The sequence below is a fragment of the Chionomys nivalis genome, chromosome 7 (genome assembly GCF_950005125.1).
Source record: "Chionomys nivalis chromosome 7, mChiNiv1.1, whole genome shotgun sequence".
In the NCBI taxonomy this organism is placed as follows: domain Eukaryota; kingdom Metazoa; phylum Chordata; class Mammalia; order Rodentia; family Cricetidae; genus Chionomys; species Chionomys nivalis.
Genome location: NC_080092.1, coordinates 37,125,570 through 37,152,975, shown reverse-complemented (window position 1 = coordinate 37,152,975; position 27,406 = coordinate 37,125,570). Strand labels below are relative to the sequence as shown.

The following is a 27,406-nucleotide window of genomic DNA, read 5'->3' as shown; positions in this document are numbered from 1 at the left end:
GTAGAACCAGATGTAGCGGTATAGATCTTTAACCCCAGCACTTGGGAGGCAGAGGCAGGTGGATCTCTGTGAGCTGAAGGCCAGCCTGGTCTACAGAGTTCCAGGACCGTCAGGGTTCCATAGTGTCTCAAAAAAAAAAAAAATGAAGAATAGTTGATGAAAACATCTCAAATCCACCTCTTACTTCCATAGGTACACACCATGCTTACATACATACAACACACAGACACACCACAAATCCACATGGGACCTGGTAAGGGACCGGCCCTTCAGAATCTATTTCCAGTGTTTCTGTTACCCGTGAGGTGTTTTAAATTACGTTAAGTTGCCGTTGGCACATAGTAAGGCCTCAGTCAGTGCTGCTTTCTGGGGATGAGATGATGGTGGGGAGATGGGTCCGGCTTGAGAACAATGCTGTAATTTGTAGATGGAGGAGAGTTGGCTGCTTCATCTGCACCAAGCAGAGATAATGACAGAGAATGGAATCCCAAGAAACTCCTTAGATGGTCCTCAGTCCCCAGAGCTCTAATTTGAAAGCCACATGTAACCTTAAGCAAATCATACCCCATCCCTGAGCCAAGGCCTGCCCAGGAAAACGTTCCTGGGGATCGCACAGTATTTGGCTCTTCTCATCTCCAAGGAAGCTCTGTCCTTTCATGGAGCCTCCTGAAAGCAAAAAAAAAAAAAAGCCTCTTCAGGGATTCTCGCCCTACGGGTCGCATATCAGATAGTTACACTGTGATTCACGACTGCGGTAAAATTACCACAGGTATGAAGTAGCAACAGCATGATTTTATGGTTGCGGGGTCATCACAACGTGAGGAACTGTATCAAGAGCCGCAGCATCACAGCTCTAGGTGAGGGCTGGTTGTCCCTCTAGTCTTCTTAGCGCAGACAGCAGGCTGGCAGGATGTGGGAAGCCTGCCTCGAGATGGGGCACACGAGGTGGCAGTGTACAAGTCTGTAATCCCAGCATTCGGGACGTAGAGGCAAAGGATTCAATGTGATCCTTGGCTACCTGGTAAGGGAGGCCGCTCTGGGCTACAGAGGACCCTATCTCAAAAGAAAAGCAGCTGCACCGTCGTTGTTGTCTCCTTTCCTGGGATTGGGCAATACCAACACAGCTCACAACTCCCCGAATCCCGCCTTTCTCTCCTACCCAGTTTCTTCAGGCCAGAGGAGGCGGGGCACCCAGGCAGGTGGGCGTGGTCTCATTCCAGCCCAGCCAGAGCAAGCTCTGAGGCCAGATCCACTGAGCCCAGCTTGCACCTGCATCCACACCTCCCCAACTGCCCCTTCTCTATCCTGAGCTTGCCCTTTCTGAAGCTGTCATGTCTGCGACCAAGAGCGCTGGGGATCCCCAGGTAGCCACCACTATCAAGCTGGACCTCGTGTCGTCTCCTGAGAGTACCAAGAAGGTGCAGAGCCAGGATCCTAGTCTCGGGAATGGGAGCTCCTCAGAGTCATCGAAGAAGACCAAGGGCATAACGTGAGTGCCGCTCCCTGCCACCCCATGTCTGCTCCCATCAGCTTCCAGCCTGGACCTCGAGGTGGGTGTGTCTGACCCTCAACCTATTGTGCCACCAGGAACACTAAAGAGGAAAAAGTGGCAGCCACGAGCTGTGTCAAATAGGAAATTCTAGCTGAGGCCAGGTTTCGAATTTGAAAAGCCCTGAGAGGGAAACTGAGGCCCAATGGCTTTAAGCCACGTGCTAAAGTTTACGGACAGAGACGAGGCTAGAATATAGTGCTATTTGGGGCTTTGGGTGTCTAGAAAGGGAGGTAGAACTTGAAAGGAAGTTGGGATCAGCACATAAGACCACAGTGTCCTCACCAACCCACAAGCAAGCCTCTCCCTGCAGCAAGCCTGGCCTTTGCTGCCACTAAGGTTGTAATGGTACTGCTCAAAGAAGAACATGTAGAAGATTCTAGCTACTTCCAATTCCTGAAGGATGGAGTCTGGCGCAGGGGACATTGGCAAAGGTTTTCAGAATATGACAAGCTGCAGGGCTCTGGCATTTTCTCCCTCCTTTAACTTCACCAATACAGCAGTCCAGCTAGCTCAGGCTCAGGCTGTAAGAGGCTAGTTTGATACCCTCAGTGTAGTACGTCACTTCACAGAGGACCAGAAGGACTGGGTTCGGGTGGAAGCCTGCTCTTCTCTCCTACAAATCATCTTTCCTCATATGTAAAGCAGGGAGGAGCAGGTATTAAAGGACATTAAAGGAGTGTGTGTGTGTGTGTGTGTGTGTGTGTGTGTGTGTGTGTGTGTAAACTGAAGGTGAATGTGAAGGAGGAGAATGTGTGGCAGAGGGGAGAAGGTGCTGAAGGGATGGACTCAGTCTCTCCACACCACCCACAAGACACTGCAGGAATGGACTCAATGGTTGCTGGTAGGATGACGTGGATCCTTTGTCTCTGGAACTGGTCCTGGACCTTCATTAGAGCAAGCTGTCAAGGTCCGCAGGTCACCTGCAGAAGAACAGGGGTATTTCTCAACTTTTGAGAATCAGTTGACTCTCATCTTTGTCCTGGGTGGTTGAGGTGGCAATTTCAGTTACTTAAAACTCGAGAGAATAAAGCAAGCACTATCTAGAGAGGACCTGTGGGGCTTGGAGACAGGTCACATAGGCTGGGTAGGCATGCAGGTAATGGAGTCTGGGTTCAGTCCCCACTTACCAGCTGGAGAAAGTGATGAGTCTATAAACGATGGCTTGCTCCTCCCAGGATGGCTGTGCCTTCAATGTGAGCATGAAGGCCCCACGCATAGTACCTGTGTACTCTTAGCTGCTTAAAAAGATCTCTGATGGTGGCTCCAGGTCACCAAAGGAGTCAGAGATGGAACCCAGGCCTCCTGGCTCCTGATCCAACATGTTGCATGGCTTAACACACTGCGAGCTGGCAGAATGGCTGCAAGCTAAATTCTGATTTCCTAAGTCCTCTAGTTAGAAATTTCCTAAGTGACCCGCTGACCCTTCCCAGTTGCAAAACAAGCCCATCATGGGGGCCAGGGGGTATAGTTCTCTGTCAGCAATGTTGACACCCACAGGGAAAGTGAAAGGCATGCAGGGCTCTCCACCCCCTTTCTGCTCCAATTGTTCTTTAACTCCTACCAATCCACAGGGAGTTCTTCCGATGCTAGAGGACCTGGGGGTTAATGCAGAGACTGGGAGTTGGGTGAAGTCTTTCAGAATAGCTTTGTTCTTCTTCACATTTTCAGAGGCTCTCCGGAGTCAGACATGTGCTCCCACAAACTGACAGAGCTGGATAAGTAGCAGCCTTGGGTTGTAATCCTGGTTTGTGCGATTCCAAAACCCAGGCTCCTGTCACTGGCTTAAGACGACCTGCTGGCTGCAAGGACTTTTGGGGGAATTTCTAAGGCTTCTGAAGGATTAGATAAAAGCCAAGGACTCTGTTTCACAAGGTCAGGATACAGAGGCATCTAGAAGAACGCTGGGTTTGAAATTCACTGGGAGAGAAAGTCCCAACTTGAAATTTTTCTCCCCTAATGACCTTGTTCTCCAAATCAACTTCACATCTCTCTTAAAGAAATAGTAAAGCAGGGCTATGGACACAACTCAGTTGGTAGAGTTCCTGTGTAGAGGGCACAAGGCCCTGGGTTTGAGCCCCAGTACTTCATGAAGTGGGCATGGTGGCACGCACCTATGGCACTGGAGAGGTGGAAGATGGACAATCAGAAATTCAAGGTCACCATTGGCTACATAGTGAGTTTGAGGTCAGCCTGTGCTACATGAGACTCTGTCTCAAGAAAGAGAGGAGGGAGAGAAATGGAGGAGGAGAAATAGAGGAAGGAAGGGAAGGAAAGAAAGAAAAAGAAAGAAGAAATCATGGGTAATTGCTGAGGTAGCAGAACACTTACTTAACATGTACAAGGCCCTGGTGTGATCCTGAACACCGTAAGTAAGCAATAACAGAAAGAGTGGGAGTCCTTTGCTTTAGTTTGGGTTTTACTGGGTTAGGGGTCATGCCATTCCCCAGACTTAATGTCCTGGACTAAGAAGAAAAAGAAAACCTCTCTGGAGACCAATCCTCAGATGACCCAGGTCCCCTGACCTATTACTGAGAAGTCACAGGAACCTTTATTTTTCCTATCTGCCGTTCCTCCTTTCTTGGAGTGCAATCCTGTCTCTGCCACAACTTGGGAAGCCAGGTTGGTCTCTGGGCCTCAGTTTCCTCCGTGATGACTCTGGGCTGCCTCTTTCTTCCCTTGCCTTGGATCCGCCTCCTAGTGTTCAGCAACAGTGAAAGATGGCTGTGAAGCAGCTTGGCTTCCAGCCCCAGCACCCCAGTGTAGCCGTGGACAAATCATTTAGGTACTTTTGTGCCTCCATTTCCTATCTGTAAACTAAAACCCCCATCAGTGCCTACTTTATTGTCTTGCCAAAAAGATCGAATAAGATGTTATATATAAACTTTTAGTACAGTGTCTCATACAGTTAGTGCTTCATGGCACAGAGTTGCTAATGCCAGGACAATTCTGGACAACTTGAGATGGGTAGTCACCTTCCAGGAGACCCACACATGCCAAGCAAGGATATAGGAGCATCAAGGTGGCCATAAACTTACCTTCCCAGTTTAATTGAGGTGTTGACAGGCGATGAGGGAATGGTTTCTAGATTTTTTTCCCTTCCCCACTTCCATGTCCTCTTACATTCTCCTCCTGCAGAGGGTTCCAGACATTGGTTCACCTGGTCAAAGGCAACATGGGCACGGGGATCCTGGGACTCCCCTTGGCTGTGAAGAATGCAGGCATCTTGGTAAGATCTGTGGGGTGCGGGAGGAGATGGTAATGGGTTAAGAGAAGTGTTTCCTGGGACGGTAACTGGACCCAAAATGGACCTAGAATCTAAACATCAAGTCTGCGTCTCAGTTCTGCCTTGGCCACATGTTCCAGGGGTCCTTTTTATCCACTCTCGGGCCTCAGCTTCCTCTTTTATAGAATGTAAGGTTGGAGTTGGACCAGTTATCCAATCTGGCTTTACAGAACCTACGTGTCCTTGAGGATACCTCAGAGGCCACTAAAGGGATATGTAGTCAAGACATTGGGTCCCCTACTCCCATCACAAACTTCATCATGGTTGCTTCATGTACTTTTGGGACATTACATAAGATTGCTTTTGGAAAGATTAGCAAAATGGCTTTCCACTCAGTTTTCTAGAAAGTTCTTTCAGAGCTAGCAAATGGTTCAGTAGATAAAGGCGCTGGCAGCCATGTCCAAGGAACCGAGTTTGATCCCTGGGACCCACATGGTAGAAGGAGAGAGAAAGAACTCCTGACTTCTGTCCTCTAACTTCTGCACGTACTGTGGCATGCTGGAGCCTGCATCCCCAAATAGTGTGTGTGTGTGTGTGTGTGTGTGTGTGTGTGTGTGTGTGTGTGAGAGAGAGAGAGAGAGAGAGAGAGAGGGAGGGAGGGAGGGAGGGAGGGAGGGAGGGAGAGAGAGAGAGAGAGAGAGAGAGAGAGAGAGAGAGAGAGAGAGAGAGAGACTCTTGAGTCCTCAGCATTATTTGCACTACTAAGTCATCTTCTCTCCCACCTCGCTCATGTCTGCCCTGCCTGCAGATGGGCCCGCTCAGTCTGCTGGTGATGGGCCTCATCGCTTGCCACTGTATGCACATCCTGGTCAGGTGTGCCCAGCGCTTCTGTCACAGGTGAGTAGTGTCCCATGTGTGGGTTCTGGGGGACAACCCCCAAACATCTTACATTAGAAGAGTTTCCTTCTCCATGGTCCCTATGATTGCCAAGAAAAAGGGCTTCAGGGTTGGGGAGACTTCAGGGGAGGTCGAGACACATGGCTGCTTAGGTGACCTCAATCTGGCTTTTTTTTTTTAAGCTTGTCTGATCAGCCCACCTGTAGAGTGGGTATAATTAACCCTTGCCTGTTCCTGCCTCTAAGAGTAGAACCCAGTTCAGTGAGGGCCATGGGTTTAGATACCACTACACCCATGCCAGGCTGTGTTGTTAACCATGCTGTGTGTCAGCTCCTCAGTTTACAGGGGAGAACAAGGCACAGTGGCATTACAACCAGACCTCACAGCCTCCATTAGAACCTGCTGTGTTGGCTCCATGTTCTTTTTACCCTTTATCTGTGAGGCCTTGGTCTGGATCTCTGGACTTCTTTAATTTTTTTTTTAACCTGTGGGCTGTGGGCAGTGGAGGAATCCTTGAGTAGGTGTGTAAGGAGTGGAGGAAGCCCTGAGTGGATGTGTCATTTCAACATGAGGACAGCCATGTCGAGTTCCCCATTGTCCCCAAAGCCTTCCCAAGGTGAGGTTCAAAGAGATAGCAAAACCTTCCTCTGCTCCAAATGGGCCTGTTGACAGGGTGTGTAGCAACTGCCAAGCACAGCTTCCTCTTCTGGGATGACTGCAGCCTGAGGCTGCTCCCCTACAGGGGCCTCCTACCCAGAGTAGGGAAACCTGCCTCCTGTACAGCTGTGCACGCGAAGCCTGGCTCCTCAGTTGCGTAAGATACATGCTCTGGGCTGCTGGGATGCTGTGGCTGATGCCACGCATCAGTAAGAGCAGTAAGCACAGCCCACCGGATCCTGGCTTATCTGAACATGGCTCTGTCCTTTTCCTCCATCATCCCAGTTAGGTCAATCCCTGGAGCAGTGCAGAGCATGGTGGGAAGTGTATGCATGTATGCATGCATGTGTACATGTGACACAGCACACAGGGGAGGTCAGAGGACAGTCTTAGCTGTGAGTCCTGGCCTTCCACCTTGTTTGAAAAAAAGGTCTTTTGTTCGCTGCTGCATATTCCAGGCAACACAGCCAACACAATGCCAGGGATTCAAGGATCCTCCTGTTTCTGCCTTTCATTCTGCAGGAATTACAGACCTGGCTTTTATGTGGTTTCTGGGATTTGAACTCAGGTTCTCATGTTATATGGCATCTGCCCAGTTTGGCCTCTTATCTCCCCAAAGTCATAATCTTATATTCCTTTGTCTCTTACAATGTATATGCTTTGTTCTACAGACTCAACAAGCCCTTCATGGACTATGGGGACACAGTGATGCATGGACTGGAAGCTAGTCCCAATGCCTGGCTGCAAAACCACGCCCACTGGGGGAGGTACCTTGTTCTCCCTTTGTTTTCAATGGGTTAGGATATGGAAGGAAAAAACATACTGCCAGGGAATTTCTTCTTCCCTGCCAAGGTGGCTCCAAAGTCAGTGACCCTGCGGAGGGTCACTGCCAACATCAGTTTTCCAGTTCTCGTGTAACTCTTGTGATAGGTGTTCATTTACCTTACGTTCTTAGGAAACTTAGCAGACGGCACAGGGAAGGAAACAGGCAGCAAGGCTTTGCTCTTTCACTACCCATGGTCCACTGGGAAGGGCAGCCGTCTATGGCTTGATTATGCAATCCACATGGGACACACATGAAAGAGATTCTGGCTACTACCAAACGGGTAGAGGGTTATCGGGACCGGGGAAGAGGGGTGTGTCAGCGCCAGGGCGGCTTCACTGGAACGCTGAGATGAGTGCTGCACGACGTAGTCTTGAAGGCTGAGGACTTACTTACGGCAGAGAAGGCCAGGCCTGAATGGCCTTCTGGGAAGGGGGCAGAGCTGGGGTGCAGGCCACACGGGGATGTTGACAGGTTCATGCTACAGAAAGTCCAGGTGGCTGAAGGCAGAGTCAGGGTGGGGAAACTGAGGAAGGTGCCCAGTCACATCGTCTAGTTTATTTTTATTGATTTAATAAGTAGCTAATCTTTGGGGGGAGGGGTTCATGTCAAGGCCAGAAGACAGCCCAGGAGTCGGTTCTCTCCTCCTACCATGTGGGGCTCAAGGATTGAACTCAGGTCATTGGGTCTGGTAGTGAGCATCATTGTTTACCGAACCATCTCACTGGCCCACATTGTGTGTTCTATGCCCTCTCTAAGATTTTGTTATTAAAAAAAAACATTTATTTGTATTACTTTTCATTATGTATGGGTGGGGTATCATGAGTGCAAATGCCCCAAAAAAGGCCAGAAACATTGGATCCCCTGGAGCAAAAGTTACAGGTGGTTATAATGCAGGGGCTGGGAGCCGAACTCTGATCCTCTGCAAAAGCAGTCTATGCTCTTAAACATAAAGCCACCTTGTCAGCCCCTTTCTTAAGAAAGCAGAAAGTCAAGAGAGCTTTTCATGTTAAAGCATTCTTTAATGTACATTCCTGAAAGGGTCATCGAGCTTCTGTGAGAGGAGATGATAAGGGAGCAAAGGGCAGACTTTCTGAGCCCTGAGGAGGTTTCAGAGCAGATGATGTCCACTCTGATGGTGACAACGGGAAATGAAGAAAGGTGTCTCAGCAAGAGGTTAGCTGAAAGCCAAGGAAAGAGTTGGGGCTGGCGACATGGCTCATCAGCCAAAACATTTGTTGTGCAAGCGTGAGGACCAGAGTTCAGATCTTCAGAACCCATGTGCATGCAGGCGGGGGTGGTGGGCCACCTATAGTTCCAGCCTCAGAGAGAGGAAGCAGGATTCCCAAGAGCAGACTGGCTAGCAAGACTATCAGGGAACTGATAGTCTGGGTTTGATTGAGCGACCCTAACTCAATGAATTAGGTAGGAGAGCATTGGAGAATGATTCTGCCTCCACACTCATGCACACACATGTGCCGCACATGTGAAACATGCATGTACACATGTGCGTGCATATTCATGCATGCACACATGGATGAATAAAAACAGGAAAGAGACAGAATGGCTCAAACTTCTACCCACTTCCGTTTTGGACAACCTGGGTCTGCGGTGACATTTGAGGGGAGACTGCACTGGGTAGAAATGCCAGTCTTACAGAACTAAAGCCAGCAGTCACGAGGCCAGGGAGAAAAGAAGTCTTGAGGAAAGAATGGAAAACAAAAAGAACAGAAAGACCCAGATTTTAGGACACTTGGTTGCGCTGAGCAGTTCCTCCCTAAGGCCCAGCTGTTAGCTCTCAGGGGCGACACGCGTGTCAGCACATCTATCCGTGCTGCCCGAATTTAAGTTCACGCCTCTGCTTCTGTCTTCAGGCCTATTCCACCCCATCTGCCGTCTGTTTGCTCAGCACAAACCAGTTGCTCCTTTTCTATTTGCATACTCAGTGCACTCTCGACACCTAATATGGCCTTGTATCACTTCCTTACCAACAATGAAACTGATGAATCAACCTTTGTAGACTTCAGCATGTCACACAGCCACAATCTGAGCACTTGATACAGAGTTATCCACAGGATAGCTGCCAAATGTCTGCTGTCGTGGGGTTTCCACTGCTGCGACATTGCTGGGCTCCGGCTAGTCTCACTCCACGGTTACTGCTGTTCTTGGCGGTCATCCCATGGCACTGGCATCTCAAAAACGGGGGTCTTCTGCTTCAGCTGGGCTGTACTTTCACCAACAGCCTCTCCTAGGCTCTTCTCATGGTGCCAAGCCTCAGCTTCTTTGCAAGTCTTCCATATTAACAAGTCTGGCTGCCATCACAAGGTACAGCCTTGGCTGCCTCCAGAACACAGCTTCTCTGAGCTCTCAGGAAACACTTCCCAGAAGATTTCACCAGTGATTCTGGTCTCCTCTTATTCGCCGCTAATTTCTTAGCTCCTGCTGACCAGCATCAGATGTCCCAGCGACATCAAGGTTTCACCTCAGTAGTTCTGGGATCTTATTAAACACAACTAACCAGAACCACAGGATCTTAATTCCAAATAACAAATGGCCCTGATAGAGTCTTTAAGCTTTCCTCTGAAACTTTGCGAGCCAGGCCTCCATCTTCTGCACTTCTCTAAATATTCTTATCTTTCCAAGTTCCCACAGAACATCCCACTGAGGTCTCAATACTCAATGGCTCTTCTAGCCCAAAGTTCCAAAGTCTTTCCACAATCCTCCCCAAACATGGTCATGTCTGTCAAAGCAATACCACACATTACTGGGTACCAATTTGTCTTAGTTGGTGTTTCTATTGCTGGAACAAAACACCATAACCAGAAAGCGAGTTGGGGAGGAGAGGCTTTATTTGGTTTACACTTGGGCATTGCTGTTCAGCACTGAAGGAAATCAGGACAAGAACTCGACAGGACAGGATCTTAGAGGCAGGAGCTGATGTAGAGGCCATGGAAGATGCTGCTTACTGGCTTGCTTCCCCTGTCTTGCTCAGTCTACCATCTGTAGAACCCAGGACCACCTGCCCAGGGATGGCTCCACCCACCGTGGACTGGGGCCTCCCCCATTGATCACTAAATGAGAAAATGCCTACAGCTGGGTCTCTTCGAGGCATTTCCTCAACTGAGGCTCCTTCCTTGGTGACTCTAGCTTGTGTCAAGTTGACACACAAGACCTCCAGTGTACCTGTAGAGGGTCAGGTGGTACTTTCAACATTGCATCCACATTTTGAACCTGGTGTGTACCATTGCTTGGGGCTTGACTGTCTGGCTTCATAAGACTGGGCCAAGGACTGGGGAGATGGCTCAGTGGATAGAGAGCTTGCCATATAAAAGCCAGGCAGGTATAGTAGCCCACCAGGAATAGTATTTGGGAGGCATAGACGGATTCGCTGGGGGGAGCTGGTGTAACCAGATTAGAGGAATTACTGAATTTTAGGTTCAGTGACAAACCTTTCCTTGAAAATATAAAGTGGAAAGTGGTGGAGGAGGACACGTGACATCAACCTCTACCCTCTACACACACACACACACACACACAGTGCACACACACAGAGTGAACACACATACACACACAGTGCACACACACAGAGTGAACACATATACACACAGTGCACACACAGAGTGAACACACATACACACAGTGCACACACAGAGTAAACACACATACACACACAGTGCACACACACAGAGTGAACACACATACACACACAGTGCACACAGAGTGAACACACATACACACACAGTAAACATGCATACGCAGTGCATACACACAGTGAACATGCATATACTCACACACATTGAACTTGCATACACACATTGATGTAACACGTATTGTAATTGGTCTTAATAATAAAAAATCAAAGTCAGCTATCAGTGAAAGCTGAAGGGCCAGAGAAGCAGAGTGGCCAGCCACTAGAGCTCTTACCTCTACCAATGTTCAGACCAAAGGGGTGATCCTGTCCTCAGACTGCAATGAACCCCTGTCTCCTCCTGCCTTATATTCCTCTCTCTGCCTAGCCGTATCACTTCTGCCTCCACCTCCCTAATGCTGGGATTAAAGGTGTGGGATCTCAAGTACTGGGATCACCTTTGTGTGAGCTCTGTTTTTCTTTGAAACTGGATCAATCTCCTGTAGCCCAGGGTGGCTTTGAACTCACCGAGATCTGTCTGTCTGTCTCCCAAGTCCTGGGATGGATTAAATGTGTGTGCCACCACTGCCTGGCCTCTAGTGGCTTAGCTCTACACTCTGATATTCAGGCAAGTAGTACATGTAGTGCATGAGTGCTCATGCATGTGGAGGCCTGAGGTTGATGTCAGCATCATCCTCCATCACTCTTATACTCACTGGGGCAGGGTCTCTCAATCAAACCCAGAGCTTGCTGATACGGCTAATTTCATTAACCATCTTGCTATGGAGATCCCATCTCCATCTTTCAAGGCTGGAAGAACAACATGCACACCTGGCATTCATGTGGATTCTGGGGATCTGGACCTCACTTTGACTACTGAGCCATCTTTCCAGCGCTCTCTCTCTCTCTTTCTCTCTCTCTCTCTCTCTCTCCCACTCCACCCCCTTATTCTCTCCCCTTTAGGATTAAAGATAACCATATTAAGAGAATGAAGACAGATTAGGGATAAATTATTGGAATTTGTACATTTATTTAGACTTCTTACCTTTGATGTGGATATTTTTGAGTGCATATTTATACAAAATAATGATTTTCATGACACTATGTCTGTTTTCACCATGGCCCCTAGAGCCACAGTATAATGTTAATTTCTTTCTGTGCATATGTGTGAGTGCATGTTTATGTGTGCATGCACATGTCTGTGGTGTGAATGTTCATGAACATGTATGTGTATATACTTGTGCATGTGGAGGCCAGAGGTCAATATCTGGTGTCTTTCTCATCCTCTTTATGCATATATGTATATATAAATATACATATATACATACACACACACACATATGCAGGGTCTCTCATTGAACCTAGAACTCACTGATTTGGCTACATTGGCCAGGCAGCAAGCTCCGAGAACACTTCCGTCTCCACCTTCCCAGTGCTACGGTTACAAGTGTGCCCCACCACGCCTGACTTTTACATAGGTGCTAGGGATCTGAATACAGGTCCTTGTGCTTGTGAGCAAGCGAGAAATCGCATCATTTCTTCAGCCCTCGTATTGCTAATTTCTTTCCATCTTACAAACCATTCTATTATAAACTACCAGAACAAGGGGCCCTGGGTTGCCTATGTATCTTCCATACCTAATGAAGTGTCTGACACCTGTTAGGAAAAACACTTTGTGTGTTCTGGGCAGCTGATAAACGCTGTGTGTTTGTTATCAGTTATAATGAGAGGCAGGGATGAAGAATGCCATGGAGTCGGGTGGGACACAGGGTTCCATCCTGGGAACTTGACCACAGCAGGCTGTGAGTGTTCAACAGTATCAGGGTCCAGCCTTGATGAAATGCGCATGTTCCAGGGTAGGAGCGTGAGGATTAGAATTATTAAGCAGAGGGGACAGAGATATGAGAGAAATAAAAGACAGAAACACAGAACAGCACCAGGAGCGACACTCAGTGAATACTGAATCTGCCCACGGTTATTTTCCACATGCTTATATACTCCACTCAAAGGGGTGGGGGGAGGCAACAGTCTTCATTAACTTAATATAAGGAATAGATCAAGTGTCCTGCAGGCAGCTACTCCCTGGAACCTCCTGCTAATCTCCTTTGAAGGAGCAGGAATAGCAAGGTGGAGTGGATTCACAAAATAGTAATTAACCACACCCTAGGTCAGGATCTCTTGTTTGTAGCCACACCTGTTGTCAACAACTTTGAAAGAGCAAAAATCAGCTCGCACTCTCTGACCCTTAGTCAAGGTGGAACAGGACTCACGTCTGTGGGCCTCCACACAACAGCTGTTTACAAAGATCTGTTGTCACCTCACTCCTTCCTGCCCTCTGATAGTGGCAGAAAGATGCAGGGTGCTGGTACAAGGCCACCAGCCCTTGGGGACAGAGGGCAGAATGGCAAGAAATGGACCAGAAAAGTCAATGTCTTTTATAACAAGTCTCTCTCTCCTCCTCCTTCCACCAGGTACATCGTGATCTTCTTCCTCATTGTCACCCAACTGGGCTTCTGCTGTGTGTACATTGTGTTTCTGGCGGACAATTTAAAACAGGTACTTTAGACAAGATGGATGGGAAGGGGAAGACACAGAAGGAAGCTTCTCTACCAGTTGTTCACCTACATTGCTTCATCTGAGTCCTCAAAAGTTCATCAGTACAACACGGGAAGGGAAAGCCATGCTATCGGGTAGCTTGGCCTCCCCCACCCTCCATATAGCTACAGATTTCTGCATTACCGTGTGTGTGTGTGTGTGTGTGTGTGTGTGTGTGTGTGTGTGTGTACATGTCCAGGCCATCTTTGGAGCCCATACTTTTTCTCTTAAAAAGTTTATTATCTCAGGTGTTTTATTATATTATAATATTATATGTTATAATATTTATTTATAGCAATGAAAAGCTGGCTCTCATAACTGATTCACATTTTGCCAGGTTCTCACATTTCAAATAGCTTGAAGTAGTTTATCACTAAGAATGATCATAACATGATCTGAATTCTGCTGCTGAATATTCCCATTGTTTATTTTATTCTCTCTCTCTCTCTCTCTCTCTCTCTCTCTCTCTGTCTCATATAGCCCAGGCTGACCTCAAACTTATTATATAACCAGAAATTCCTGATCCTCTGCCCCTACTCACCAAGTGTTGGGATTTCAGGTGTCTTCCAGAATGCCTGGTTTATGCAATGCTTGAAATCAAATCCAGAACTTCATGTGTGGCCAGTAAGCACTCTACTAGCTAAGCTATATCCCCAGGACAAGGATATTATTGTTTATATTATCTTTAATTTGTTGTTTGAGGTAGACTCTCATGTAGCCCGAGCTAGCCTCAAGCTCACGGTGTAGAGTCTCTTCAGAAAGCAAGCTGCTATCTGGCAAAACTCTATTTATGATCTGTTGCTCATGGTCTGCATTTTTATCTGCTGCCTATTAGGGTGAACACATGCACTGTCTTGAGCACTGTCTTGAGCACTGTCTTGAGCGGGTTGCAAACTAAGTGGGTGGTTCTAAAACACAGTGGGTAAATTTCCTTGTGACATCCAGGAGGTAGCTCAGGTGTTGGGAATGCACACTGTGGTCTAGTAGCATCATTGTGTAGCCCCTGGCATCACAGAAGGCTTCCTCTAGGAGCCATATGTGAGCTGGGCATGCTTGGGCAGCCTTGCAGAGTGGTAGCATCCAAGCTAGGGAGATAGACCTTGAAAAACCTTCCAGGCAGGAAAACATGGACTGTCCCTAGAGAAGCAATTCTACTGGTCATGGAAGACAATGGTGGTTGCATTGAGGAAAAGTCCTGACCACTGGACAAAGACCTTTTATGGAGGTTCCTGAGTACCTGGCTAATTTTCTTAGTTAGGGCTTCTATTGCTGTGAAGAGAGAGACACCATGACCACGGCAACTCTTTTTTTTTTTTTTTAATATACATATGCCTGAAGGCCAGAAGAGGGCATCAGATCTCATTACAGATGGTTGTGAGCCACCATGTGGGTACTGGGAATTGAACTCAGGTCCTCTGGAAAAGCAGTCAGTGCTCCTAACCACTGAGCCATCTTGTAGACCAGGCTGGCCTTGAACTCACAGAGATCCGCCTGCCTCTGCCTCCCGAGTGCTGGGATTAAAGGTGTGTGCCACCACCGCCCGGCTCATGGCAACTCTTATAAAGGAAAATGTTTAATTGGGGTGGCTTAAAATTCAGAGGTTTAGTCCATTATCATCATAGCAGGATATGGAGCCGTGCAGGCAGACATGGTGCTGGAGAAAGAGCTGAGAGTCCTACATCTTGATCCACAGGCAGAAGGAAGTTGAACTGAGCTAGATGTAGCTTGAGCATAGGAGACCTCAAAGCCTGCCCCCACAGTATCACACTTCCTCCAACAAGGCCACAGCTCTAATAGTACCACTCTCTATGAGCTTAAGGACACCAGTTACATTCAAACTACCACACTAATCATCTGGGGATGTTTTCTACTGTAGGAAGGAATCATTAAACAAACAAACAAACAAACAAAAAGGCAAAGGTTGGAGAGCTAGGATGTAGCTCAGTTGGCCAACTGATTGCCTAACATTCCCAAGTCTCTGGGTTCAGTCTCCAGCACCTCACAAATGGGGAAGATGGAGGCAGGAGGATCAGAAGTTCAAGGTCATCCTTAGCCAGATAGTAAATCTGAGGCCAATCTGAGCTATATGGTGAGATCTTGCCTCACCAAAAAAAAAAAAAAAAAAAAAGCAAGCTAAGAAACTCAATGGCATAGTGCTTGCTCTTGCATGCATGAGCCCCAGGGTTTCAACCCAGCAACACACACACACAAAGTAGAGAATTCAAGAGAAAACAATTCATATTTATGTATCCACAATGTGTGCTTAAGTTAAAATAAGGTTTCAATTTAAGAATGGATACAGTGATTGCCATCTTACAAAATAAAATGCATCGCCAGGCGGTGGTGGCGCACGCCTTTAATCCCAGCACTCGGGAGGCAGAGGCAGGCGGATCTCTGTGAGTTCGAGGCCAGCCTGGTCTACAAGAGCTAGTTCCAGGACAGGCACCAAAGCTACAGAGAAACCCTGTCTCAAAAAAATAAATAAATAAATAAATAAAATAAAATGCATCTTCATTGTGTAACTTGGGATGTTGAGTAGAAAATACATGGACAAATATATTGGAGAGGACTCCATGCTTCTCCACCAGTGCTGATGTCAGTAATAGCTTTATACTTTCTTCTTACATGATTCTAGATTCTAATTGTTCTGCCATGAATCCTATTGTCTGAACAATGGTATTGCTTGTATTAGAGTTATGCTGATTTTAAATGTAGGGTTGACCATTCATCTACCCTGACCTTATAGGAAATGACGTGTATACTGTGTGTTAGGAGATTGTTTTAGTTCCATTTTTGTTGTTGTGATAAGATACCCCGACAAAAAGAAACAAAGGAGAATGAGTGTATTTTAGCTCACACCTTCAAGCTACAGTCCATCATTGTAGGGCAATCAGGATAGCAGAAGCCCAAAGCAGTTAGTCACATCACATCTACAGTCAAGAGCAGACAGAAATGAATGCTACATGCTTACGACTTAGCTCACTTTCTTTGTGACTACATAGTTCTAGGGAAAGGTACTGCCCACAGTGGGCTGGGTCTTCCCACATCAGTTAACAACCCAGATAATCCCCCCATGGACATGCCCACCAGCCGACTTGATCTAGACAAATCTTTACTGAGATTCTTCCTAGGTCATTCTAGATTATAGCAAGTTGATAATTAAAACTAACCAGCATTAGAGTCTTTCTTATGCCATGTTTGAGGATGTTAATGGTTTTCACTAAGTATGGTTCAAGGATGCCGTGTTCTTCTATAAGTGGTCCAATCCATGCAAAAAAAAAATGAGCCCTGATATTCAAAATGCTAGTACTAATCCAGTCAAGAAAGAATATCTGGGGTGGAGACATGGCTCAATGGTCCTGCAGAGGACCTGGGTTCCATTCCCACCACCCACATGACAGCTCACAACCATCTGTTAACTCCAGTTCCAGGGATCTGACTCCCTCTTCTGACCTCAGCAGGTACCAGACATGCACATGGTACACAAACATACACATAGGCAAAACACTCATACACATAAAATAATAAAATAAACACATATAACATTTTTTAAAGAGAAGAGAGAGAGAGAGAGAGAGAGAGAGAGAGAGAGAGAGAGAGAGAGAGAGAGAGAGAGAGAGAAACTAATTCTTTTGGCCAGTTAAGAGCAGTAGCTGACGGGATTTAGGGGTTATGAGTGAAAGAAAGAGACTCTGGGAAATTTTTAGGAAAAAAAAAGTAAGTGTACTGAAATGATCTAAGCTGCCTTACAAAATGGAAGAGAAAGCTAAAATGTGGGTCTCAGAAAAGACCAGGAGCCAGAGCATGTCCTGGGGCGGGGGTGCGGGGCGTTACAGACACCAGAATGAGAGAGCCACCCTTGGGCCCCACGGGCAGGGTTTGCTTCTCACCTTTCCTAGTCGGTCTTTGTGTCACTTGGCTTGAGATTTCCATCTGTACTTCTGAGCTCAGAGCCTGACTCCAGCCAGCCCTCCAGCTCTACAATCTACAGTTTTCCCAAGGCTGCATTCCACAGCAAAGAGAATTCAATACCAGGAGAAGGGATGCGAGGGAGCCAAGCACCAGACCTCACAATAAAGGCAGTTCTCTGCCATTAAACTCACTGTTTGGGCAGCCTCCTTTAAGGTAGTCTGGTGAAGAGGATTTGGAATAAGACATTTCACCATCTGGAGAGATGGCTTTTACTGCCAAGCCTGATGACCTGAGGTCGAGCCCAGGTCCCCTATAATGGAAGGAGAGAACCGATTCCTCTAAGGTGTCCTCTGACTTCTGTGTGTGCACCATGGCAAGCACGCATGCACACACAAACACATAAATAAATGTAAATTATTTTAATTAAAACCTAAAGGAAGTTGTCAGTGCCCTGTACTTGCTCAAGATCCTCTGATTCTTTATAAGAGTCTGATTCTGGGAAAAGCACCGAGTCTACCACATGCTCAAATGTTTTCTTCCTCTTGCTTTCCCGTTTCCTCCTTAGGTAGTAGAAGCTGTTAATGGCACAACCATCAGCTGCCACTACAACGAGACCATAGGTCTGACACCCACCATGGATTCACGACTCTATATGCTCGCCTTCCTGCCCATTCTGGGGCTTCTGGTCTTCATTCGGAACCTCCGTGTCCTTACCATCTTCTCCATGTTGGCCAACATCAGCATGTTTGTCAGCCTGGTCATCATCGCCCAGTACATCATCCAGGTTGGTGCATAGCGTCCACTGACTCCCCAGGAGACAGGGCACTGGTATCCACATGAGGCATCAGGTCCCAAGTCCTAGGATGGGTATGCTCCTCACCCTTCAGCCTAGGACCCATCTTGCTGTAATGTTCCCTCTTTGTACCAGCTCATCCTTTTTTTTTTTTTTTTTTTTGCTATCTCATTCCTTCTGTGTCTCCAAATGACTGTTTTAAATATCAAATCCAGATTTTTAAAAAGCTATGTTTTCAGGGTTGTGGAGACAGTTCCATTAGGAAACCATTTGCCCCAAAAGCATGAAGACCTGAGTTGACACCCCAGAACCTATTGTGTAAGAGCCAGGGTGTTGTAGAATATGCTTGTGATTCCAAAACTGGGTGGGGGAGTTAGAATAAGCAGAGCAGCAAACAGGAGAATCCCGAAGCTGCCTGACCAACCAGTCTAGCCAAATTGATGGGCTCTAGGTTTAATGAGAGACCCTGAGTCAAAAATTAAAGTGGAGAGGGACCAATGAAGACCCTTGACATTGACCTTTGGCCTCCACATGCACCCACACATGTGCATGCACACCTGTACACACATATGCTACTTCTTCTTTATGTTGGGGCTATTCCAGGAATCTTCAGTCATAAAAACAATCCTGTGTTTCTTTTAACGTTCTGGACCGCAGGCTGAGTAGAGTATCTACTCCACCCGTTCTGTTCTCCCCTTTAATCTACAGCTCAGGAAGGGAAAAGCAGATTTTCACATTCAACTAACTATGTTGTACTCCCTAGGATATTCTATAACTACATTACAATAACTTCTAAAACTCATGCCCACTCTTCACTCATAGAGGTTCTTGGGTGTGGTTGGGTGTCACTAATTTGTGAAATACACAGTATGCTTTTAGAGACTTCTGGTAAACCCGCTCCCTTCATGAGACACGGATCTTTCATGTTTTAACACTGCCTGCATGCTCCTGCCCTCTGACTCGTTGGTAATGTGCAATATTAAAGTCAATATTTATCATGTTTACCTCATTCTAAAGGCTTGCTGAACTTTTTGACATTTAGTGTTCTCAAATCCAGCTCTCCTCTCAGAGTCTTTCTTGCTTGGAGGAGCTCAAGTGTGCGTATGGAATGACAATCTTGTATTTCTCTCTTCTGTAGGGAATCCCAGACCCTAGCCAGTTGCCACTGGTAGCAAGCTGGAAGACCTACCCTCTCTTCTTTGGAACAGCCATTTTTTCGTTTGAAAGCATCGGCGTGGTAAGGTTGGGATGAAGGTGGCCTTTCCCTGGACCTGTGAACCAGTTTCTGGGACAGAGCTAAGAGCTCTGGCTTTCCATGTGCTCTTGGCCATTGGGTTGGACCTGTGGGAATTACACATGGGATAAAACAACCTCTGGTCTCATCTGGATCAGTTGCCACCAGCAGATGAAAGTAGGCTATGGCAGAGAAGCAATCAGCAGATTATGTTTGTCAATGTCTCTATCCAGTGTTTCTTTTCTGAGCAATATGAGTTTCCTAGTCTTTTTAAAATCAAGACTAGTCAAAAAACAACAACAAAAAATGACCAGGTGGTGGTGGTGCATGCCTTTAATTCCTGAACTCTAGTGGCAAAGCTAGGAGGATCTCTACGAGTTTGAGGTCAGCCTGGTCTACAGAGTGAGTTCCAGGACAGGCTTCAAAGCTACAGAGAAACCCTGTCTTAAGAACCCTGTCGAGGGGGAGAGGGGCGGGAGGAGGGGGAGGGAAATGGGAGGCGGGGAGGAGGCGGAAAAATTTTTTTCAATAAAAAAAAAAAAAAAAAGAACCCTGTCAAAAGAAACCTACTTTGTGGAGTCAGGATTCAGTTCTCCCTTCACCTTTTGAGGTGTCTCTCTTACTGCTTTGGCTGCGCTCGGACCTTCAGGCTAGCTGGCCTGTGAACTTTCTGCCAATTCTCCTGCTCTGCCTCCCATCTCACCTTAGGAGTGCCAGGATTACAGGCATATGCCACCATGCCCAGCTTTTTGTGGACCCGCCAGATTGCCCTCTGATCTCTGCACACATATGAAACAAATAAAAAATAAATGTAATGGAAGACTCAAAACCCTCAAACTTCTAGAAGAGAATGATGTGCAGGATGGTTAGACACAGCGGTAGGTCCAGGGAATGAGTTCTCTGGATAGGACTCCAAAGGCATAGAGAATAAAAGCAAACTGAGAAATGGGGCTTCTCTAGCTAAAGAGCATCTGCATGGCAAAGTGAGGAGTGGAGGAGAGACAAATCTTTAGAAAGGGAGGCATGTGCTCACGGGTGAGAGGGCTGACACCCGGGATGAGGGCTAACACCCGGGATGAGGGCTGACACCCTGGATGAGGGCTGACACCCGGGATGAGGGCTGACACCGGGGTGAGGGCTGACACCCGGGATGAGGGCTGACACCCGGGATGAGGGCTGACACCCGGGATGAGGGCTGACACCCGGGATGAGGGCTGACGACACCCGGGATGAGGGCTGACACCGGAATGTATAAGGAACCCGGCAAACAACAGCAAAGTAATCCAGCTATAAAACGGGTGAATGACCCAAGTGGAGACTTCTTCGAGAAAAACTACAAATGACCAACAAGTATATGAGAATCTGCACCTTCTCATTAGCTATTGGATACATCACAGTGAGGGATCTCCTCACCCCTGTCCTAATGGCTGTTGTCTTAAATCAGAAGCGCAAAGATGGCTCTGCAGTTCAGAGCACTGGCTGCTCTTGGAGGGAATCAAGATTCAGCTCCCAGCACCCACATCAGCTTATAACCACAGACACTTCAATGACTGTCAGAATTTCCTTAATTTAAAACAGATTTATTTATTTTTATTCTAAGTGTATGAGTGGTTTGCCTACACACACGCGCGCGCACGCACACACACACACACATACACCAACAGAGGCCAGAAGAGGGTGTCAGATCACATGGAGCTGGAGTCACGGGTGGTTGTGAGCTGTCTGATCTAGCTGCTGGGAACTGAGTCTGGGTCCCCTACAAGAGCATCAGTGTTCTTAACCACTGAGTCCCCGAATTTTCTTCTTTTTAAAGGCTGTATAATATTCCATTGCATGGATGTATCACATTTTGTTTACTCATTTTCTAATGATGGACATTTGTCTGCCTCCCATCTTTTGATCATGACTAATATTGACAAGAGCAAGGGCATACAAACACCTTTTCAAGTACCTTCTTTGATTCATTTATGAACATGTCAGAGGCAGCAAGATTTTCTCTTCTTTGTGCTGTGTCGATGCTGTTACTGCTATCGCTGTTGTTATCCTGCTCCTTACAATGTGATGCTCCTGCAGGTGCTGCCTCTGGAAAACCAGATGAAGGATGCCCGCCGCTTCCCAACCATTCTGTCTCTGGGGATGTCCATCATCACCACCCTGTACATTGCCATCGGGACCTTGGGTTACCTGCGGTTTGGAGATGACATCAAAGCCAGCATCACGCTTAACCTGCCCAACTGTTGGTACCTTCACGGCCCTGGGTGGTCAGGATGGAGAGATGTGTAGACTTGTGTGGCTCTTCCTGTGACTGTCAGAGCAGGGAGACCCAGGTCTAGAGACACTCCCACTGGGAGAGGTGGAGCCTGCACTGGAACCATGGGTTACAGAGATGTGTCAGCAGCCGCCTCCAGGTTGGGTCAGGTCTTGGCATCTTAGCATGAAGGCCACACAACTAAAAGGAAAGGACAGCAGTGAGGCAGAGTCCTTGGTCACCTCAGGGGAGGAGAAGGGAGTGCTGGGAGAAAGCATAAGGATTCTATCTGTGGTTCGGAACCTTCTTGTTCCCCTTCCCAGGCTCATCAGTAAGTCTCTGCTGCCACCCCACCACACACACACACACACACACACACACACATCAGGGAAACTAGTGTTAAAAACTTGAGACAGGGACATGGGCAAGTTTCGGCAGGTAAGAGAATTAATACGCAAGCAGGAGCACCCTGAATCTGATTGCAACACTCTCCCCCCGCAAAAGCCAGGCATGTGGCAAGTGCCCGTAATCCTAGCACTGGGAAGGTAGAACCAGAAGACCCCACCTCAAGGTTCACTACCCAAGTTGTCGGGCTGAATTGGTGAGCTCCAGTTTCAGTGAGACACCTTGTCTCAAGAAATAAAGCGCAAAGTAACTGAGGAAGGCATCTGACGTCACCCTCTGGCCTCTATATGCAGGTGGCATATACACTCACATGCGCACATACAACACACATGCACATATGTAACACACATGCATGTGTACACACATATAATACACATGCACGCATACAGCACACGCAACACATTGCACACACATGTGCACACACATACACACACCACACACACACACACAGAGGAGTTCAACTCCCTTGAAGCCTCACCGTTCCTCCCTGCCCTCAGCTTCAAGCCTGCCATGATCCTGCTTCTCTTTCCATCTCTCCACACAACCCCACAGATAATCTCTTTCCCTCTCGTTTATTAAGGACTTGGCAATTCTCCAAACCAGGCAGAGCACTTATGAAGGGCTCCCGACACGCTGAGCACTTGGGGTGCATGGACAATTACTATAGACTCTAGTCACAAAGGACTTTAGACCCCGACTTTAGGACCCTGACTACTTTCCTGATAAATCTTCCTGGGAGATGTATCTAGCGTCAGCCTGTCTGTCCTCAGGCCTGACCTGACCACACGTCTCAGAGTGGCCTGTGGAGGCACCATGGGTGCGCATGCTCAGGGTGCCTTGCCTCCCATCTTCATGACCCTTCGCTCTGCTGCCATCATATCCTTAATGCTTCTCTGTTCTCTCCACTCTGGTGAGACTCCTCTGTACTCTGAGAAGAGCCCACACCTTCATCTTCAGAGAAGACACAGACCCAGGGGACTGTCCCCAAATCAGAGGCTGCTGTCCCCAGGAGGCCAGGTGCGGGAGTGCCAGGCCGTGGAGAACACGGCTGTGTGTCTTGCAGGCTGTACCAGTCAGTCAAGCTCCTGTATGTCGTCGGCATCCTGTGTACCTACGCCCTGCAGTTCTACGTCCCTGCAGAAATCATCGTCCCCCTTGCTGTCTCCCAGGTGTCAAAGCGCTGGAAACTGCCTGTGGACCTGTCCATCCGTCTTGCCATGGTCTGCCTCACATGTGAGTAGAACAGTGTCTCAGGGAGCCTCCTGACCATTTCCTGAGGGGTGTGTGTGTGTGTGTGTTCAATCATATGTGTGCATCCATTTAGAGGCAGAGGACAGCTTAGGTGATATTTTTCAGGTGCTACCATTGGCCTGGAACTCCCCAGTTAGGCTAGGCTACCCAGCCAGTGAGTTCCAGAGATCAGCTTGTCTCTGCCTCCCCAATGCTGGGGTTACAAGTGTACCCCACCATGCCTGTTTCTTTTTAACCTGTGTTCTAGGGATCCACCTCAGGTCCTTGTGCCTGCAGGGTAGACACTTGACTAACAGAGCCATCACCCCAACCTCCACGTAATCCAGTCCTACATCTTCCCTAATTAGACAGGGTGTGCTGATGCCCAGCCAAGGACAGGTTCGCTGATAGCCAGTGTGTTATACAGTGACGACAGAGAAGGGGTGCCAGGCACTGTGGTAAACCCTCCCTGGCTGTATTTCATAATGTTATATTCAGTCCCCATGAGAAGGCTCGTGAAGTAGGACACTGTCACATAACTAGCCAGTGAGTGTTGGAAGCTGGGGGGTTTGGCCCAGTTAATAGAGTATTTGCCTGGCATTCATTCATTCATTCATTCATTCCCCAGTACCTCATAAAGAGGGCGTGTTAATGCAGGCCTGTGATCCCAGCACTCTAGAGGTGGAGTCAGGAGGGTCAGGAGTTCAAGACCACCCTTGACCATGTAGCAAGTTTGGAGCCAGCCCAAGTCACGTGAGCTACTTTCTTGATAGTTAATAGTAGCAGTAAAAGAGCCAGTGAGATGACTCTGTTGGTAAATAAGATATTTTTTGCCCAGCCCGACAACCTGAGTTCAGTCCCCGGAAGTCACATGGCAGGAGGAGAGCATCAACTCCTAAACGTTGCCCTCAGATTTCTACACATGTGCTGAGACACACTCCACATACATATACTCAATAAATAAATAAATGGAGTTACATTTAGTAAAAATAATGTTAATGAAGAAAAATAAACAGGATTCAAACCCAGGTCATGAAAGCCAGCACTGAAGGTTAACACTGAAGGCTGGGAGCCAGAGAGAATGCTCGGACAATGGGTGTCGTTTGTCCTTGAGGATTTTGTGTAAATTTAGGTCAACATTTAAAACAAGCATGATACCCATGCTCATGCAGGCAACCCTAACTAAATCCACACGGTCGTCTTTAAAAAGATATGAAAGGGGGAGTTGTTGAGAAAAAGAGGCCAGGAACAAGTGGGAGGGGGACGAGAGAGGGTAGTGGGGGCGAGTGTGGCCAGCATTCCCGTATATACCCACAGGAAATTGTCAAAGGATAAAAAAATGAAAATATGCACAAAAATCATTTGATGGGGAGAGTAGTCAGCACACACACATACACATGAAATAGTAAATCAGAAGATTGTATGACGCTATTAACATTTGAACAGAGGCTGAGTAAAAAGTGTGATCTAAACCTAGTTTACTGACTAGATAGGGTGTTCTGGAAACACAGCCACTGTGCTCTCTCTCTCTCTCTCTCTCTCTCTCTCTCTCTCTCTCTCTCTCTCGTGCGTGCCCCCACCCACCCACCCACACATGTCTGCAAGGCCATCCCAGCAGGAGGCTAACCATTGTCATACTGGAATCAAGGAACCATCTGAACCTGGCCTGCCTTCCATTTCCTTTGGTTTTGGGGGATGGTGGGTACTGCTAGGACCCCATGTGTATGAGTCAAGCCTGCTTCCTTCATTACCTGCGTGTCCAGAGCCATCACTTGGACTCTCCTGGATTCAAATAACAAAGGAACATTGTGTTCTCTCTTGATAATCTCTCCATTTTCAGAGCCCCAAACGCAGAACCTAAGTGGGCAGAGAAAATCCGCTCCCCCCACAACCAAACAATATGAACACACGGTGTTGTGGGGAACCCACCAAAGATGACCACTCAGACACAGTAATTGAAAGCTTTTATTCTAGTCTGCTGGGACTATACTGAGGTATTCAGGGACCCAAATGTAGTCCTGGATACTTAGATCGAGGGGCTTTTAAAGGCAAAATCCGCATTCTGGTGTCTTGCTCTGGAGCCGAAGTGGAGAGGAGAGTTACAGAAGCAGGTAGTTTAACAGAACTTAAGCTAAGTTAGCTGGGGCATTTTGACTTCAGGTTCCTAGAATAGAGTTGGGTTCTCCATCAAGGAAATCAGATTTTAATTAAACCTGGAATAGCTTCAGCAAGAACAGGAGATGGAGGAACCTCTGCACTGTCTTACCCGTCACCCTGGATCTCAATAAGAGGAATGAGATGCAGCAACCATTTATACACCTCCAGAGATGAGAGCAGGTGCACTGAGAACTCTCCACTTTTTCCTTTCTTTTTAATTTTTTACATGTATTTATTTATGTATCATTCACATATACATGTTGACACATGTGTCTAGGTCAGAGGACAACTTTTACCATGTGTTGTCTGGGGATCAAAATCAGATCATCAGACTTAGCAGCAGGTGCCTATATCCACTGAGCCATCTCCCATTGGTTTGTTGTTGTTTTTATGGGGTCTCAGTGTGTATCCCTGGCTGGCCTGGAATGTACAGATTCACCTGTTTCTGCCTCCCAAGTGCTGGGACTAAAGGCATGTAGCATCGCACCCTGTCTTTTTTTCTTGACTTCTTTCTTTCCTTTTTATAAATCTCATAGAGCACAGGTTGGCCTCAAACTAAACTATGTAGCCAAAGAAAACCTCGAGTTCCTGATCCTCCAGCCTTCACCTCCAAAATGCTGGGGTTGTAGGCGTGTGTCACCATGGCAACTGGGGATAGATGTCGGGGCTAGAACCAGAGCTTCATGCACGCTGGGCAGGCATTCCACCAACTGAGATACATCCCCAGCCCTCAGCTTTTATTTGCAAGACTGGCTGTCTGTGGGAGGTTTGGCTTCTTTTAAACGTGACTTCAGGAACAATGTTTAAAGGCGTTGGTGCTAAAGATGAGGTTCTCCATCTGTCCCACTCCATCTCCCATAGGCATGCTGGCCATCCTCATCCCACGCCTGGACCTGGTCATCTCCCTGGTGGGCTCTGTAAGCAGCAGCGCCCTGGCCCTCATCATCCCGCCCCTGCTGGAGGTGACCACGTACTACTCGGAGGGCATGAGCCCCCTGACCATCACCAAGGATGCCCTCATCAGCATCCTGGGCTTCGTGGGCTTCATGGTGGGGACCTACCAGGCCCTGGATGAATTGATTGAGTCCGGGAACTCTCTCCCTTTGTCCAACTCCACTATGTTTATTCAGTGACAGAGTCTTCCCTCACCCACGGTGACTTATGTGGTTTCACTTCACCTTTTCTCTGGTCCAAGACATGAAAAATTCGCCAGACACAAGGTGCAGCTGGTCATTTAAAAAAAAAAGGGACAAACCTTGGTCATCCTCTAGTTTTCCACACAGTGAAGAGCTCTTCCGTGGAAGCTTTTAGATTCCGCTCTCCTTTTTTGTCGGTTATCTAATTTCGTACCTTGAGTGGAGCTATGCAAAAAGCAGCCACTAGGGGACAGCAAGGGCCAGCTTTTGGCAGAAGAAGCTCTCTTCCTGTTCATTTAGTAAATAGGTCAAGTCCTTTTCCTGTCAGTGACTGGAAACACATCATGCTCACTCACCTCAGCATCAAGATAGAGGGGGCCGAGGTGAGTCCCATGCTCAGGTAAAAAGGCACTGTCTGTGTTACAGTAAGGGCATTGAACTTTCTAAACCACTAAAGTTTTAGCCCAATTCAGAAACCCAGCAGGTGAATAAGAAAAAATCAGGGTCAAGCTGATGAGCTAAGAGCACGAGGCAGCAGGCACAGATAACACTGGAGGAGGTTTTTATGTCTGAATTCTTGCAATTGCAATAAACATTCTCGATTGCCTAATGGTCACCAGACATGATATGCGGTTCTTAGATAATTGTTTGCGTAAAAGTGTTTTAAATACCCTGTGACAATGTAATGTTGCAGCTCCAGCCACCAAATGATGGTCTATATGTCACCCCTTGAGTCTTGACCTTGTAACTTGCTTTGACCAACAGTAAATGTTTGGTGAGGGCTTCTACCCTGAGACTGCCATCTCGTTCTGCTCTGTGGAGCTAATTTGTTTTAGGGGTGTGTGTGTGTGTGTGTGTGTGTGTGTGTGTGTGTGTGCATGCACGTGTCCTCAAAGGCCATAGGAGAATATCAGAT

General features: G+C 47.4%; 1 protein-coding gene across 1 annotated transcript; it reads left to right on the top strand.

The window, feature by feature from the left end:
• The first annotated feature begins 1,237 nt into the window (after positions 1-1,237).
• Slc36a2 (solute carrier family 36 member 2) lies at positions 1,238-27,247 on the top strand. The gene is made up of 10 exons (XM_057775069.1): positions 1,238-1,489; positions 4,688-4,778; positions 5,584-5,672; positions 7,001-7,100; positions 13,256-13,336; positions 17,853-18,071; positions 19,219-19,317; positions 21,388-21,554; positions 23,031-23,200; positions 26,216-27,247. The coding sequence occupies exons 1-10, from the start codon at positions 1,332-1,334 to the stop codon at positions 26,485-26,487; spliced, it is 1,446 nt and encodes a 481-aa protein (XP_057631052.1). The 5' UTR covers positions 1,238-1,331; the 3' UTR covers positions 26,488-27,247.
• Positions 27,248-27,406: the final 159 nt, after the last annotated feature.

Coding starts and splice junctions, on each gene's coding strand:
- Slc36a2 (XM_057775069.1), top strand. CDS start 1,332: ATGTCTGCGACCAAGAGCGCTGGGGATCCCCAGGTAGCCACCACTATC. Junction 1,490..4,687: donor AAGAAGACCAAGGGCATAAC/GTGAGTGCCGCT, acceptor CTCCTCCTGCAG/AGGGTTCCAGACATTGGTTC. Junction 21,555..23,030: donor CTTAACCTGCCCAACTGTTG/GTACCTTCACGG, acceptor TGTGTCTTGCAG/GCTGTACCAGTCAGTCAAGC.